At 39.2% G+C, this 17087-nt stretch overlaps 1 protein-coding gene across 1 annotated transcript; it reads right to left on the minus strand.

The window, feature by feature from the left end:
• Window positions 1-381: 381 nt before the first annotated feature.
• On the minus strand, window positions 382-2039 carry foxg1b (forkhead box G1b). Its single transcript, XM_060940411.1, has one exon. The coding sequence runs from the start codon at window positions 1879-1881 to the stop codon at window positions 820-822; it is 1062 nt and encodes a 353-aa protein (XP_060796394.1). The 5' UTR covers window positions 1882-2039; the 3' UTR covers window positions 382-819.
• Window positions 2040-17087: the final 15048 nt, after the last annotated feature.

A 17087-nucleotide genomic window follows, 5' to 3' on the forward strand; every position in this document is an offset into this window, starting at 1 on the left:
CATCTCATCTTCTCTGCCGCTTTATCCTGTTCTACAGGGTCGCAGGCAAATATAATAATAATAAATAATAAGCCAAATTTGTTAGAGGAACTTTTTACCTCTGCTTGTTTGATTGTTAATTTGTTTGTTTGTCTGTTCCCAATGTAACTCAAAAAGTAGTGAACAGATTTTGATGGAATTTTGAGTAAAGGTGCATAATAATAATAATAATAATAATAATAATAATAATAATAATAATAGGGAAATGTATTACATAAGGATCCATGTTCTCATTTTCAATAAATAAGCTGTGATTAAAAAAACATGGATAAGTGATTCACAAAGAAAGTAAAATTATTATTATTATTATTATTATTATTATTATTATTGTTACTGTATTATTATTATTATTATTATTATTATTATTATGTGTTGAATTTTGGCATGACGTCGTTCAGTTCCTGCTGCATTGTTACTAAATATTTAAATATATATATTTTTTAAAAGCAAGAAATTGACACAGACTTGGTCCTTGTGTAACATAAACGGAAAATTTGTCCACTGAAGGGTGTTTTAGTGCCACTCGGTTCTGACGCACAACAACAAAATAACAATTTAAAAAAAAACCCGAGGTGTTGAATTAAGTTCAGTGTTTAATAAATATCCATATTTCAACTCGAAATAACAGTTACAGAGTTCAGGGTTCAATCAAATGTTAGGACTGAGATGAAACTCACAGCGCTGGGTGCGTTAATTCAAAAGTCGGCTTTTTGTTGTTGTTGTTGTTGTTGTTTTGTTTGCTTGTTTGTTTTTTTCAGCTGTGCATTAAACGTGAGTCGCTCAGCTGAGGAAAGAATGAGGCGCCAGTCTTTTATGTTGTGACAAAACCCCCGAAAAGCCGCTCGAGGAGAAAGACGGTAACGCGGTCCGAGAATCCGCGAGCAGTGGCGGCGGCGGCGGCGGCGGTGAGCTCGAGATCCCATAACATGCTGAGCTGCTTTGGAGCGCCTGAGCCTGAACCTGAACCTGCTGCTGCGCTCCTGCCACGAAATAGCCGCTGTGCGCTGAGAGTAATCCCGCGGGCGCAGAGCTCGCGCTGTATCCACCGGAGGTGGAGGGTCCGAGCCCGGGACGGGTGATGTCTCCACTGGTGGTGATGGGCTCCATGCTCGGGAGCAGAGAGCCGTACGCGTGTCCTTGGTTCAGAAAGCCGTGCGCGGGTCCGTTGTAGTGCCCGTGAGGCGGTAAGGGAAGAAACGGAGACAGTCGCCAGCAAAGCGGGTTGCTCGCGCGCTCTCCGAGTCCGAGCCCGAGTCCGAGCGGGGCGAAACGCAGGCCTCGTTTCATCACCAGTTTCCCCCGCGATGTGGCTGACCTCCTCCGGAGCTTTCCCGTAGTTCCACCGATAAACACGTCGTCGCTGGACGGATCCAGCATCCAGTAGTTCCCTTTCCCCGGGTCGTCGTAATGGCGCGGTACTTTCACGAAGCACTTGTTGAGGCTCAGGTTGTGTCGGATGGAGTTCTGCCAGCCCTGCTTGTGCTCCCGGTAGTACGGGAAGTTCTTCATGATGAACTCGTAGATGCCGTTGAGCGTGAGCCGCTTCTCGGGACTTTGGCGGATGGCCATCATGATGAGCGCGTTGTAGCTGAACGGCGGCTTGTCTTGTGGTTTGCCGCTTTTTCGCCCCGCTTCCGGTCCCGAGTCCTCCTCCTCTTCCTCCTCCTCCTCACCCCGCTGCTGCACGGCTGTGGAGCATTTCATTTCGGTCGGTTCCGAGGAGTTTGCGCTGCTTTCCGCGACCTCTGCGCCCTGGCTGTCAAACCTGGACGGCAGCAGGAGGCTCTTGATGCTAAATGAACTCGACCTCTGCACCATGGTCGGCTCTTTATAATCTCCCATGGCCAGGGCAGAACATGGAACCAAAAAAAGCCCCGTTTAACCAACTCTTTTGAAAAGAAAAGAAAAAAGAAAATGGAGTCACTCGTGGTGAGATATGGACTCCGTGGGCATTTAGGGCGCAGCGCTGGGAAATTAGGAATATTGCAGAATCCGTGTGAACAGCTTCATGGTGGAGGGGGAGGAGCTCGGACCTTGGTGAAAATTTGCAGTCAATCCGGCCTTCTTTTTTTTGTTTTTGTTGTTGTCGGGTTTTTTTTTTCCTGCACCGTCTCCTGGCTTTTGCGCGCGGTATGAACTCAGTGCGCCAAACAGACGCGCATCCACTCTGAAGTGCGACACTAAAGCAGTGTCTCTTTATTCCTCTGACGTCGAAGAACGACGAGCTGAAAACCAGGACACAAAAATGAGTCGGGTTCAAATCCATAAATAATAATAATAATAATAATAATAATAATAATAAAGTGTGTGCTCAAGGTGGAGCTTGATCACGTTCTTCCCAATATCTAATGATAAATTATCCTCTAAAGTGTGTATATTCATAAGCTATAACCCAAGTTTATCATTCTAGACCAGGGGTTCTCAAGCTTTTTTTTTTTTTACTTTAAAGCCCACCTAGTCATACTTGTACCAAGTCGGGGCCCAAAAAAGATCCACAATTATTTTGGCTCAGCCATTCTATTAGAATCTATTGTAAAGTGTATTAATGGGATGCAACATCATGCCCTGTTACAGACAGGAGCCCAGGAATTAAATAATTGCAATAAAAACAAACTAGGTGTACACTGAAAAAAATGGCCTGTTAAATTAACACAAAAAAAACTTGTACATCGGTTGCACTTATTAAAATCATATCCACTAAGACCAATTAAGTCATGTTCTGTCTGACTGAACATGACTTATATGATTTTAATACCGTAAGTGCAACCGATGTACAAGATTTTTTTGTGTTAATTTAACAGGCGGGGCGGCACGGTGGTGTAGTGGTTAGCGCTGTCACCTCACAGCAAGAAGGTTCTGGGTTCGAGCCCCGTGGCTGGCGAGGGCCTTTCTGTGTGGAGTTTGCATATTCTCCCCGTGTCCGCGTGGGTTTCCTCCGGGTGCTCCGGTTTCCCCCACAGTCCAAAGACATGCAGGTTAGGTTAACTGGTGACTCTAAATTGACCGTAGGTGTGAATGTGAGTGTGAATGGTTGTCTGTGTCTGTGTGTCAGCCCTGTGATGACCTGGCGACTTGTCCAGGGTGTACCCCGCCTTTCGCCCGTAGTCAGCTGGGATAGGCTCCAGCTTGCCTGCGACCCTGTAGAACAGGATAAAGCGGCTAGAGATAATGAGAGATGAGATGAGAATTTAACAGGCCATTTTTTTCAGTGTATTGTATTTAAAACTGTATGGATGTGCTAGAAGCCAACCATGCAAGCAGGGCGTTCTCAGTCAAAAGGGATCCAAAAGTGGAGTCTGATCAGTTAACACAAGAACTTATTGCCATGTTTGTGTACACGCGTAGGACATTTTAACGACTCCCAAGGAGCCTCAGTGATAGTGACACTTTGTGAACAGTGAGTTTAGCTGACCACCACTTCATGTCTTGCATATCTAATGAGGTGGATGTGATGTCAGATGCAACCCAGCAATTGTACCCTACTAAAAATTAGCTTCAATTTGGGGGGTTAAAAAAATCGCATCCCACTAGATCGCGCTTCGCGCCCCACTAATGTGCCATGGCCGAGCGGTTGAGAAACACTGTTCGAAAGAGTTTATCTTGGGTCGCTACATTTTGCATCTAAGATAAACCTCTAAAAACAAAATAAAAACCTATTTCGCATGTGATCGTATAGTAAAACATGTGAAGGTGAATTTGACCATGAAACTGCCCATTTGAACTCATAACACAAGGGATCAAGTTACTCATGGGAGAAAATCATCTGAGTTGAACGAAGTGAAAACCATGTGAGCTACATGTGAAAAGAAAAAAAAATCACATGTGAAAAATAAATGTTAATTTTTTTTTTTTTTTTAAAGAATCTAATATATGAATTTTTTAACCACTTTTTTTAACCATCCGCTGTGCAGTAACATTCACTACCTGGTGCAATATTTCTATTTCAGTTCCAAGTATTTCATTAGTGCAATATTCTATTTCGGTTGAAGTGCTATTCTTATTTAAGTTCCATTCTTATTTAGTTGTGTATATGACATACATAGCCTATGGTATTTTTACTTATATACAGTATTTCATCACATTTACATTAACAACTGTCGCTACCCTATACCTGGGGACAAGCGAACTTTGTTTACATCAGAAGCCAAGCGAAGAAGTCTGGCGTTCGTTGCTGTTGCCTGAAGAAAACTACAGCTAAAAAAACTGGATTACTTGGATAACCTTGGTCAGAAAGAAGCGAAGGATAGATATACACGGAAATTAGAGTTTATTAGCGGTTATGATCCGTACAAAATTCCTCGAAATGACTGGAGTGACGGTGCAGATTTGTGGCTGAGTGTTAGCTTGAGCTACATGTTGGAATATACATTCTTTTCCCCAAACACGGAAGAACAGTTTTAAAAAACTACAAAAGCAAGAAAAACTTTGTGTAAAGAATTTTTCCTGAACATCAGCTTTTGGGAACAGAATGTCGCAAAAGCCAAAGTATTTACTCTCAAAGGACCTGAACTGTGGGTTGGATGGTATTCCCAACCTGCCATGACTCAGCAACTCCAAGGACATGTAGTTACACAGCTATTTGCACTCTATCATTTATACAGTGATGCTTATTATTGTTAAAACAATATTTGAAGTGTTATTATTTGTAAAATAACAAAATCTCTTGCGCTAGACTTTTAAACAATGTTATCAGATTGTATTTTAATTTTATCTAATATTGGATGGTACAATAATTACAAACACTAACAGATTCAGCACATTCCAATTGTAGTGATAGTCATATAGTAACTATAATCTCATTCATTATCTCTAGCCGCTTTATCCTGTTCTACAGGGTCGTAAGTGGTTAATGTTCAGTTCCCTCTTCATTTATTCTTTATTCAAAAGGCACAGCTGAGTCACACTGGTTGATCAGTGTGTAACGGACAATAACAATTTTATCCAAAGTAGTTTTTCCTACCTTAGTTGATTTATTTCCATTTCACATGCATGCAGCTGTTGTAAAGTTCAGTGTGTGTGTGTGTGTGTGTGTGTGTGTGTGCTTTTTCAGGCTTCGGGCTTAGCTCCTGTCATCATATTCTCTTTAACCACTCATTTCTTCATTGTTCTTGAAGCATTTGTTTCTCTTTGTTAACATTTTTCTTGATAGTGGGGAGACGGTAATACTTTTTATCTACAGTATTTGAACAACCTGTATATATAATACAGATAAAACTAAATCTTTGATGTGAATACTCTATTCAGAATTTGGCAAAAATTCTGCAAATTTGTGGAAAAATGGCAGCTTGATCTGGGACCTGATAAATGGTTGACTACATCGCATTCCCTTAAAAAGGTTGTAGTCCACTGAAAAGTCTACAGTTATTACTAATTGTATTTTAAGTTGTAACTTTATATACCTAAGGATTGGTGCACTCACAGAATAATCATAACCGTAATAAAACATCATGCAAAATATTTGATCACCGTCATAACTCCATTTTCCGCAGACCCAAAACCAATACGATCGTGTGTTTTGATCTAAACGGAAAGCCTCAGGGTCGAGGTCACTACCTCACCAAAAGTAGGAACTTAAAATCACTACGCCGTATAAACATTTAGTTATAAATCTGCGATTTTGTTTTTTAAAACGAAAGCTGAAAGTTAGGTATAGAATATGTTTCTTACAGAATATGTTACGATGGTAGCTGGTCTTGTATTAATTTCTGAGCTATAAAATGAGTTGTGGTCTATTTTTTACCGTAACGTGTTATTTGTGTGCGGGGAAGGACACACGTTAACAATTTGCATGTGTAGAATGGAATTTTCCACTCCAACAGTTAGAAGTTGATCGTGCTTCCATTTGCGGTCTTTCTGTTACGCGGGTGATCTGTTCGGACGTTATCACTGAAAAGGTGAGTTTTGACAGTTTTATTTTGTTTTAGTCTTGCAGTATAAGGCAATAGAATGTTTCTTTTTCATCTTACTTTCATATTTCGTAGTGTTTGCGTATTTTTGGCCAATATTTTGCAGCCGTGGTCAATTTAGATCGAACTTTTGATAGAATCTACAGCCAGTCATTTTGCCCCAACCCTGCCTCGCGCTCCGTCCGGTGCGGTAGTGATGTCCCGTTGCTCACGCGCCGCAGCAGGGACCCGCGCGACCTTCAGCCGGTACAGTCGCTGTTCTTTTACCCAAATACCCAAAACGTATCATATTATTCATATTTAAATGAATAATCAATTCAGCCATCATAACTTGCCATTTTTAACCCAAGCAATCAAAAAGAGGAAATTTTATTCAATATTTTCACTCATCTGTGAAGGAGCGGCTTTAATTCTTCATGATGTAGTTATTTTATATGGAAATCAATTTTACAAAAGCATTTGAATTGTAATCAAAAAAATGTTCCACAGTGGAGGCCAGATAAAGCAAGATGCTATCTTTATTCTTATTAAACATGACAAAAGAAACATTGAGTGTTCGGTAAATGCAAAAAAAAAAAAAAAAGGTAAAATTAGAAAAAAAAATTTTTGACCATAATGTCCCAAATGAGAGACCGGTTTCTGAGACGGACCCATATATATGTTTTTTTTTACTTTTATTGCAGTCTATATTTTTGTTACTGTTTATTCGTGACTTTTTCTATTTGTGAGTTGCTGTAAGATGTAAATTTCAAGGGATGAATAAAGTTTTGTCACACAGTTCCGTCTGTGTTCCAGATGTTATTTCAGAGTTTTGGTGTCTTCAGTATTATTCTGTAGTGTAGAAAATGATCAAAATACAAAAAAAAACCCTCTGAATGAGTAGCGTAGGGGTGTACAAACTTTTGACTGGTACGGTGTATATACTACAAATCACTGATACTGTATAAATGTTTTTTAGGGTTAAGGATTTAATTTGCACTTTAAAAATCTACCTCTTCCCTTTGTTCATAACACAGCTTGTATTCACCGGCTATGCACTGTACAGCCTTTGTGTTGGTATAATAAAAAAATGTTAAAAAATGAAACGTGGAAAAAAACTTCACATGAAAATAAAACATGAATTACACCTTTTTAAACAAATCACATGAAAATAAACCCATAATGGGAAAATAATTTAACCATGTGTAAAAAAAAAAAGATCACGTGAAAATAATTTAATCATGAAAATAAATAAATCATGTGATAAGTGAATTGCGGGTCAGGGGAAAAACTACATGTGAAAAAACTATTCATATGCAAAACGAAATCTATGCGTGAAAATGAATGATTCTGTAAAAGAAAATATTATGAAATAAATTATTTTGTAAGTAAAACAGTCGCATGGAAAAATCACATGAAAACAAATTATGTGAAAATGAACCACATGGTAAATCTGTCTGAAATTAAATTCATCATGTGGGGAAAAAAATAATCATGTGGGTAAAAACCATGTGATAATAAGTGACTTGTGTGAAAATAAATCATATGAATCACTTTGAGGGGGAAAAAAACATGTCTAAAATGAAATTATTCAAATGGGAAAAGTAGCTGCATGTAAAAATAAATAAATAGTGGGGGGGGGGAATCATGTGTAAACTAAAGATGCATTTCTGCAAGAAAATGTGAGTGTGATTGCTCCACAGGGCAAAAAACAGACAAGTGTGGCTCATGATGGATGAATGGATGGATGGATGGATGGATGGATGGATGGATGGATGGATGGATGGATGGATGGATGGATGGATGGATGTGTTGGGTGAGTTGGACTGAGCTATGAAATGAAGTTTGGTGGCCCTCTGATGAAGCGTGGCCGAGCTGGAAGACTTTGATTCCAAAACTCTGTGTATTTAAATGGGGCTGGGAAAATGCATTGCAGTCAATGGAATAAAAAAAGGACGGACGAAAAGCAAGAAAAAGAAAAGGACAAGGGTCATAGTTCATTTCATGTTTGTGTTAGGTGATTTTGTCCTGTTGCATTTGATGGCTCTCTGATGAACTGTGATTGAGTAGGAAGACTTTGATTCTCAAACTCTATTCGTTTCAATTGGGAGAAAAAAAATGACAAGAGAACAAGTGCATCTTTCCAAAAGCACACTATTTCCAAACACACTATTTGGGCACAGGATGGACGAGTTGAAGTTGGTTTGGGGGTCAAAAATGCAAATGTGAGAAGAAGCATGGTTTAAAAAAAGTGGTCTGATGGATAACAATAGTATAATTGCTTGCTTGTGCAATCTCATCTCATTATCTCTAGCCGCTTTATCCTGTTCTACAGGGTCGCAGGCAAGCTGGAGCCTATCCCAGCTGACTACGGGCGAAAGGCGGGGTACACCCTGGACAAGTCGCCAGGTCATCACAGGGCTGACACATAGACACAGACAACCATTCACACTCACATTCACACCTACGGTCAATTTAGAGTCACCAGTTAACCTAACCTGCATGTCTTTGGACTGTGGAGGAAACCGGAGCATCCGGAGGAAACCCACGTGGACAACATGCAAACTCCACACAGAAAGGCGCTTGCTGGCCACGGGGCTTGAACCCAGGACCTTCTTGCTGTGAGGCAACAGCGCTAACCACTACACCACCGTGCCGCCTGCTTGTGCAATCAGACTAAATAAATTAATAATAGGGGGGGGCGGGGGGTAAAGAAAAATAAAATGAAATGTGAAAGTAAAAACACTACAAGTGAAAAATGTGTGAAACTTGAAGTGTCTAAAAACTTGTCATAGTATCAGGGTGACCATCTGGTCTGTGATTTTTCTTTCCATGTCACTTTTCTCTAAATGACCTGTCTGCAACAATGCAATGATATGTTTTTGTTTGTTTTTTTCTGTAATGACAAAAAGTGGCCTAATTAGGCTGCTTAAGATCTCAGACAGGGGGTTCTGGCACAAGCCTTTTCTTGGAATCCAACCACCAGATGTGCCACAGCTGGAGACCCTCTGCTCGGCAGTGTGGGTAATTTTAAGCAGAGTCCACAGGACAGGAATTATACATGAAAGATAGACTACATATACACAGGTGCTTTGTGTTTTGCTGTGTAGGGTGCCTCTAGTGGCTGTTGTTTGTAAATGTAAAGTCAGTACTTGTGCCACTTGATTTCCAAAGAAAATAACCATGAGATTTTCTGTATCATGAGCTTTGAATAAATGAAATAACCTTTGGTTCACTTTAGATGGATTTAAAGTTAAGTTTTCATTTATTCATCAACAGTAAGCACTTTATCTTGGTCAGGGTTGTGGAGGACCCAGATCCTGTTTGTATCTGTGAGTTGGGAATAGACGATAGATTGGAAGACCAGTCCATTGTAGGGCACTACCATGGGCGTAAAAATGCGTATGGACGGTATGGACACGTCCATACCAATAGAGTGCTTCGAGGTCAGCGCGCACCCGGCGGCGGCCATATTGGAAGTCAAAGGTCGCTGTGTCAGTGCATTGTTGTTGTCCAGCGAAGCAAAAAGGGGTGACAATGCCGAATATGTGTGTCATTGTTGGCTGTAGTAACCGAGGGGAAAAGGGTGGCAAAAGCTTCCACAGACTCCCTAAAGTTGTGACTAACCAGGGAATTGCAGCACAGGAGAAAAGAGAGCGGAGGAGACGACAGTGGCTGGCTGCCATCAACCGATCAAATTTAGGACAACTTGACTGTATCCGGATTTGTTCTGATCACTTTGTGACAGGTAGGTTAAACTGTCTTGAATTTCATAGTTACTAAAATAAAATTCTTTTCTATGTACTTTCAGCAATGATTAATGGATATATTTGTCACATTAGGTAGCTTATGTTTACTGCAGTGCATTGTTGCATCAAATGGCATTTAAGATCTAGGCCTGGAGTAATGGACCCAACCGGACACGAATCTATCGTATGCTTCCATACTCTTGTAGTTCTGGAAATCCTTTAGTTCACAAAATGGACTTAGGTGAAACACTAGTTCACAAGATCGATGTATGTCACATGCGGCAACAAGCTGGGGTCAGCTTTCCATTCCTTCTCACTAACAGCGTATGGATCTACATTCCCAATGAAACGTACCTTCTCAGCATAACGCTCCCGTGCCTGCTTATCCAAACTTTCACAGTAGTGCTCCATCACTTCAGATGTCTAAATTCTTAAAAAATCCAAGCTTCTAAGCCCTCTAACGCGGAAACGAATCGCTAAATGTGTACTTTATGATGTGTACTCTATGAGCGCTCTGGAGCGAGTGACTTCCAAGATGGCCGCGCAGACCGCAGTGTTACTATTTTTAGCATCATCTCGGAGCCCTCTATATTCAGCTGAGTTTAAAATGTCCATACCATTTTTGAATGGAGAAACCGCGATGCGGGAAACGCTGAATAAAAACACCAAACGTGGTGTCGCTTCCAGCTGATTTTCAGTTGTGAACAGACCTCTCAAACACGGCTGACTATTGGTGGGGACAGCAGGTAAAAAAGCTTTATGAAGCTTTGATTGGCCCACCTCCCGTTGCCTTGACGTTGCTATGGTTTTTTGTTGTCATTGGCTGTAAGCAGTAGCAAGCGGTAAAATCAGCATCCAGCTCACTGCTACAGCAAAACAGCACACAGGCAGTGATGTCGGGCGATAAAAGAAAACATAAGGAGGACATAAGACATTATTTTACCCAGTCAACGGTAAGCTATTCAAAACAAAATAGCCTTGTTAGAGAACCTCTTCAGACAGTGACGTTTTCTTCTGCCAAGCGCTCGACTCCAATTGTTTAGCTTCTGCCTCAGAAGGCAAAAACACCTTAAAATCTAGCAGTTGTATACACCGTCTCTCTCTCTCTCTCTCTCTCTCTCTCTCTCTCACACACACACACACACACACACACACACACACACACACACACACACACACACACACACACACTAATAAATGCTTGTAGGTAATGCTAAATGTTTACTTATATTTACTGTAACAGCAAGGAGTTTCTGTTTGCAATCTCACACACACACACACACACACACACACACACACACACACACACACACACACACTAATAAATGCTTGTAGGTAATGCTAAGTGTTTACTTATATTTACTTTTTTCTTGCTCATTGTTTGCATGTATATGCATATGTATATATGCATGTGTATATGCGTATGTATGTAACCTCTGCAATAAAATGTGAAAATGTAAAAATGTGAAACAATTGTCACATAACCCTTTCAACTTAATGAATAAACATTTTTGCAAAATGCACTACAACTACCAAAACTCTTCACACTTCTACCACCCATACCTACATTACTTCCAGATTCTGAAATTGCAGTAACTCAGAAGGAAGCACATGATGTTTCAAATGTGTGAAAATAGTAAAAGTTGTGTGAAAATGAAGCAGCAGCACATAATTTTGATTGATTGTGTTGTTGTATTTTGGGTAGGTCATCCACTACAGCGAAATTCACAGCAACTTCAATGTCCACTTTCTCTGTGATAATGTATTGCCCGTATACATGCAGATGTTAGCCTAAGTCTAAGACTAAGTGCCCAGCAAACACAAAAACGTTTATATAACGTTGTATAAACGGTTGGCTAACGTTTCAGAAACGTTACAAAATAACGTTTATAAAACGAAAATTTGTGGACAATTTTTTCGTTTTATAAATGTTTGAAAAAACGTTATATAAACGTTTGAAAAACATTCTGGAAACCATCATACAACATTCTGGAAACGTTTCAGAAACGTTTTTTAAAACATTGTATAAACGTTTCTTAAAACCATTTAAAAACAATAGTAAAACGTTTCTTTAATGTTTTAGAAACGTTATTAGAAACATGTTAATACCTGTTAAACTTATAATATAACAACACATTTTTGTTATTGCACTTAAGTTTATTTCATTCCTCTTTGCAAGTTCAACAAAACCGATTTGAGAGCAGAGTTTTTTTACATAGACAATATTCACATTTACATATAAAGCCCTCATGAACAGCAAAAATGATAAAGATACTAGTATTAAAAATTTATCTACAACCCCGATTCCAAAAAAGTTGGGACAAAGTACAAATTGTAAATAAAAACAGAATGCAATAATTTACAAATCTCAAAAACTGATATTGTATTCACAATAGAACATAGACAACATATCAAATGTCGAAAGTAAGACATTTTGAAATTTCATGCCAAATATTGGCTCATTTGAAATTTCATGACAGTAACACATCTCAAAAAAGTTGGGACAGGGGCAATAAGAGGCTGGAAAAGTTAAAGGTACAAAAAAGGAACAGCTGGAGGACCAAATTGCAACTCATTAGGTCAATTGGCAATAGGTCATTAACATGACTGGGTATAAAAAGAGCATCTTGGAGTGGCAGCGGCTCTCGGAAGTAAAGATGGGAAGAGGATCACCAATCCCCCTAATTCTGCGCCGACAAATAGTGGAGCAATATCAGAAAGGAGTTCGACAGTGTAAAATTGCAAAGAGTTTGAACATATCATCATTTACAGTGCATAATATCATCAAAAGATTCAGAGAATCTGGAAGTATCTCTGTGTGTAAAGGTCAAGGCCAGAAAACCATACTGGGTGCCCGTGATCTTCAGGCCCTTAGACGGCACTGCATCACATACAGGCATGCTTCTGTATTGGAAATCACAAAATGGGCTCAGGAATATTTCCAGAGAACATTATCTGTGAACACAATTCACCGTGCCATCTGCCGTTGCCAGGTAAAACTCTGTAGTTCAAAGAAGAAGCCGTATCTAAACATGATCCAGAAGCGCAGACGTCTTCTCTGGGCCAAGGCTCATTTAAAATGGACTGTGGCAAAGTGGAAAACTGTTCTGTGGTCAGACGAATCAAAATTTGAAGTTCTTTATGGAAATCAGGGACGCTGTGTCATTCGGACTAAAGAGGAGAAGGACGACCCAAGTTGTTATCAGCGCTCAGTTCAGAAGCCTGCATCTCTGATGGTATGGGGTTGCATTAGTGCGTGTGGCATGGGCAGCTTACACATCTGGAAAGACACCATCAATGTTGAAAGGTATATCCAGGTTCTAGAGCAACATATGCTCCCATCCAGACGACGTCTCTTTCAGGGAAGACCTTGCATTTTCCAACATGACAATGCCAAACCACATACTGCATCAATTACAGCATCATGGCTGCGTAGAAGAAGGGTCCGGGTACTGAACTGGCCAGCCTGCAGTCCAGATCTTTCACCCATAGAAAACATTTGGCGCATCATAAAACGGAAGATACGACAAAAAAGACCTAAGACAGTTGAGCAACTAGAATCCTACATTAGACAAGAATGGGTTAACATTCCTATCCCTAAACTTGAGCAACTTGTCTCCTCAGTCCCCAGACATTTACAGACTGTTGTAAAGAGAAAAGGGGATGTCTCACAGTGGTAAACATGGCCTTGTCCCAACTTTGAGATGTGTTGTTGTCATGAAATTTAAAAATCACCTAATTTTTCTCTTCAAATGATACATTTTCTTAGTTTAAACATTTGGTATGTCATCTATGTTCCATTCTGAATAAAATATGGAATTTTGAAACTTCCACATCATTGCATTCCGTTTTTATTTACAATTTGTACTTTGTCCCAACTTTTTTGGAATCGGGGTTGTAAATTTATTAAAGAAGCCTTGCTACTAAGAACCAAAACATTAAAGTTAACGTAATCATAGCAAATGCGCAAAATCAGTTAAAAGTTGAAATAAACAACAACAGCAACACGCTCAAAATGGCGCTACTTCCGGTCCCTGCGCCTGTGCAAAGACGTAGGTCGCGCAGGCGCAGGGAACCAGCGAACAAAATGCCAGGGCTAAAAGGGCGTGTATTTTAGCAAATATAAAACGACGAATGGTCGTCTATCCAAATTATTCAAACCATACTTGATAATTACGAGACTAGAGCCACACATTTAATGATTTATCTATCTATCTAGATCTACATCTAAAAAATATTTAGCTAGATCGAAGGGTTTTTTTTCAACGTTTATTAAACGTTTATACAACCACTTATTTTCCATAAAATTATTCCCATGTTTTTTGATACTTTTTAAAAACATATCATGTAGTGTTTATAATCACACAATTAATTGTAGAAATTTTAATATTATCTGTTTTAGCCAGAAGTCTCCGAATATGTATAACGTTTTATAAACGTTTCATAAACGTTGTGAATGAAACGTTTTAAAGAGAACGTTTATAAAATGTCAATAAAACGTTACTCATTTACTGATTATTTTGATAATTGTAATACAATCATTATGACATCTTAATATCTAAAAATACCAAGAGATGATAAAAAATGTGCCACGGATCAGCAAATATAACTTTATTAAATTTTCACCAACGTTTCATAAACATTTCATAAACGTTTAATAAAACCTAACCTTAATGCAACCCAAATGAAACGTTTTATAAACGTTTTGTGTTTGCTGGGTGTACCTGGTGCTAAAAATCAAAATAACACAAAGGAATGGACAACCAATCATTTGTACAGTGTAGGCCACATTTCATGCAACAACCATGGCGCACTGGGGCGCTTGGCCAAATTATGTCCCCACCAATATCAACACCGTTTTTACACCCTTGGGCACTACACACACAATTTAAAATTCACCTTCCAAGTAGTGTTCAGGACTCGGATGAGACTTTATTTTCAGAAGGTTTAGCTGCTAGTTTGTTTATTCTGCTTATTTCATGTTTACCTGCTATACCTCAAGTGCCCTTGACTGTTTGGTTATTTGTACCAATTTATGTGTGTGTGTGTATATATGAGTGTTTAGTCTAGTTAATATCTAGAGTGTTTATACTGTTTATATTGTCTGTTTGAGTGTTTAGTCTGTCTTGTTGTTATCTAGTGTTTATACTGTTTATATTGTTTGAGTGTTTAGTAGTTCATATCTAGAGTGTTTTATACTGTTTATATTGTCTGAGTGTTTAGTCTGTCTTGTTCTTATCTAGTGTTTATACTGTTTATTTATTCTGTTTATATTGTTTGAGTGTTTAGTCTGTCTAGTTCCTATCTAGAGTGTTTATACTGTTTATATTGTTTATTTTTCAATTATTCTGTTCTTATTTATTGCATTGCCAGTTTGCACCGTGGGTCAGAGAGGACTGATATTTCATCTGTGCTGTATGTCGAGCATGTATAGCATATTTGACAATAAAGTTGACTTGACTCATGCTAATTTTACACTGGGTTTTCTATCTATCCAGGCTTGGGACCAGGAAATCAGAGCAAATCCACACAGACATGGGGAGAACATGCAAACTCCACACAGAAAGGCCATGGGGTTCGAACCCGGAACCTTCTTGCTGTGAGGTGACAGTGCTAACCACTACACCACCGTGCCACCCATAGTCTCAGTGTTTAAGTTTAGGCTGAAAATATAGCTTTTTAGTCAAGCCTTTTGTTAATAGATTTTTATTAGGTAAAGGAGTATATCTCAAGGGTCCTCAGGCATAGAGTGTTTTGGTAAACTGGGATGTATGGATGCTGTTCCCCCCACCCCCATGCATTCACTCGGGTTTGTTGACAGTGTAGTGGTTGGCTGCTTTTTGTCCCAGGGCTCCCTCATGACTGGGTTACCTTCTGGATCTCCCTTTTAGTTATGATGTCATAGTCTTGCTGGAGTCCCTGCTTGCACTCGGCGCACCATGTATATTGTTCTTAACCATTACATGACAATGGGCATATCTATCAATCAATCTCTCTCTCTCTCTCTCTCTCTCTCTCATGCTACACATGCCACTCCTGAGATACCAGTGATGCTGACCTCTCCTGCTTTTCAGACCTGCCTGATCCATCCTAATACCCTACTTCTGGCTGGAGTTCCCATTACTTTGCTCCTGTGAAGGATGGTCTATATAGGACACACTTATTGAAGCAAGTTATTTATAATCACGCTATCTGTTATCACCCAAATGAGGATGGGTTCCCTTTTGAGTCTGGTTCCTCTTGAGGTTTCTTTCTTCTGTCTTCTCAGGGAGTTTTTCCTGGCTATCATCACCTCAGGCTTGATCATTAGGGATACATTCATATGTTTAAAGTTTATATTTTTTCTGTAAAGCTCATTTCTGACAGTGTCTATTGTTAAAAGTGGTATACAAATAAAATTGAGTTGATTAAAGTTGCCGATCCACCTACCAGCTTGTTTTTGAGAGGCAGGAGGAAACTGGAGAACCTGGAAGAAACCTATGAAGAGAACATACACAGAAACTCCACACAGACAGTAACCAACATGCCATGTATTTATTTCTGTTACATTTAGTTTAGTTTATGTTTTGGTCTAGTCGAGTTCAAAATGGTAAAGCGAGCATCACTTTGAACGCTCTCTCTCCCAGGTAAATGATTTTGACTTTGTGATGCTTTTGGAGAATTCAGCCTTGTTTAATTTTAGTTTAGTTTATTTCTGGGTTGCAGTTGAATTGGGTTTAACTGAAATATTAAAGTGCCATTGTGCTTAGGTGACATATAACCTTCTTTCAATGTTGTATACAAAAGTACAATTTAGTGCAAAAGTTTGCATATCCTCAAGACAAAATGAAGAAAATGAAGAACTTTACTTTGCGTGAATAAGACATTTAGTGTTAGTTTTCACAAATGTTCCTGCATTATCACAGCTAACAAAATAATATAATAATGTACTGTATGTGAAGATGTTAGAAGGGGGGGATCAAAACTTAGGTAAACTAAAATTTGAAGATAAACTTAAATTTTCACGTAAACTTAGGAAACGTATTAAAAAATAGAGCAGAGAGCATGCTGAATATGATACAGGTCGAGATGAGCGAGAATATGCTAGCTCTCAGACACACACACACACACACACACACACACACACACACACACACACAAAACAAAGGCTTTGTTCGAAACCATACACTGAAGTCCTTGATGCCAAGTCTACTGCAAGCTTCTGCCAAATTATTTTTTGGCAGTTTAAGCCCAAAGGCCAATTTACTACAAACAAAAAAAATCCTACAGTTAGAACATGTCAGATTGCTGTATTAACAGCTCTATAGGTGGTGCTTGGGTTTCAAAGTCATCTCTAAAGCTGCTTTTATAGATTGTTTTACAGATGTTTAAGAAAGAAAAAGAAAGAAAGCACAACTTTGTTCATCACACACTT

Source organism: Neoarius graeffei, chromosome 15, assembly GCF_027579695.1.
Source record: "Neoarius graeffei isolate fNeoGra1 chromosome 15, fNeoGra1.pri, whole genome shotgun sequence".
Taxonomy (NCBI): Eukaryota; Metazoa; Chordata; class Actinopteri; order Siluriformes; family Ariidae; genus Neoarius; species Neoarius graeffei.

Excerpts from the sequence above, each read along its gene's own strand:
- foxg1b (XM_060940411.1), bottom strand. The coding sequence starts at position 1,881 with ATGGGAGATTATAAAGAGCCGACCATGGTGCAGAGGTCGAGTTCATTT.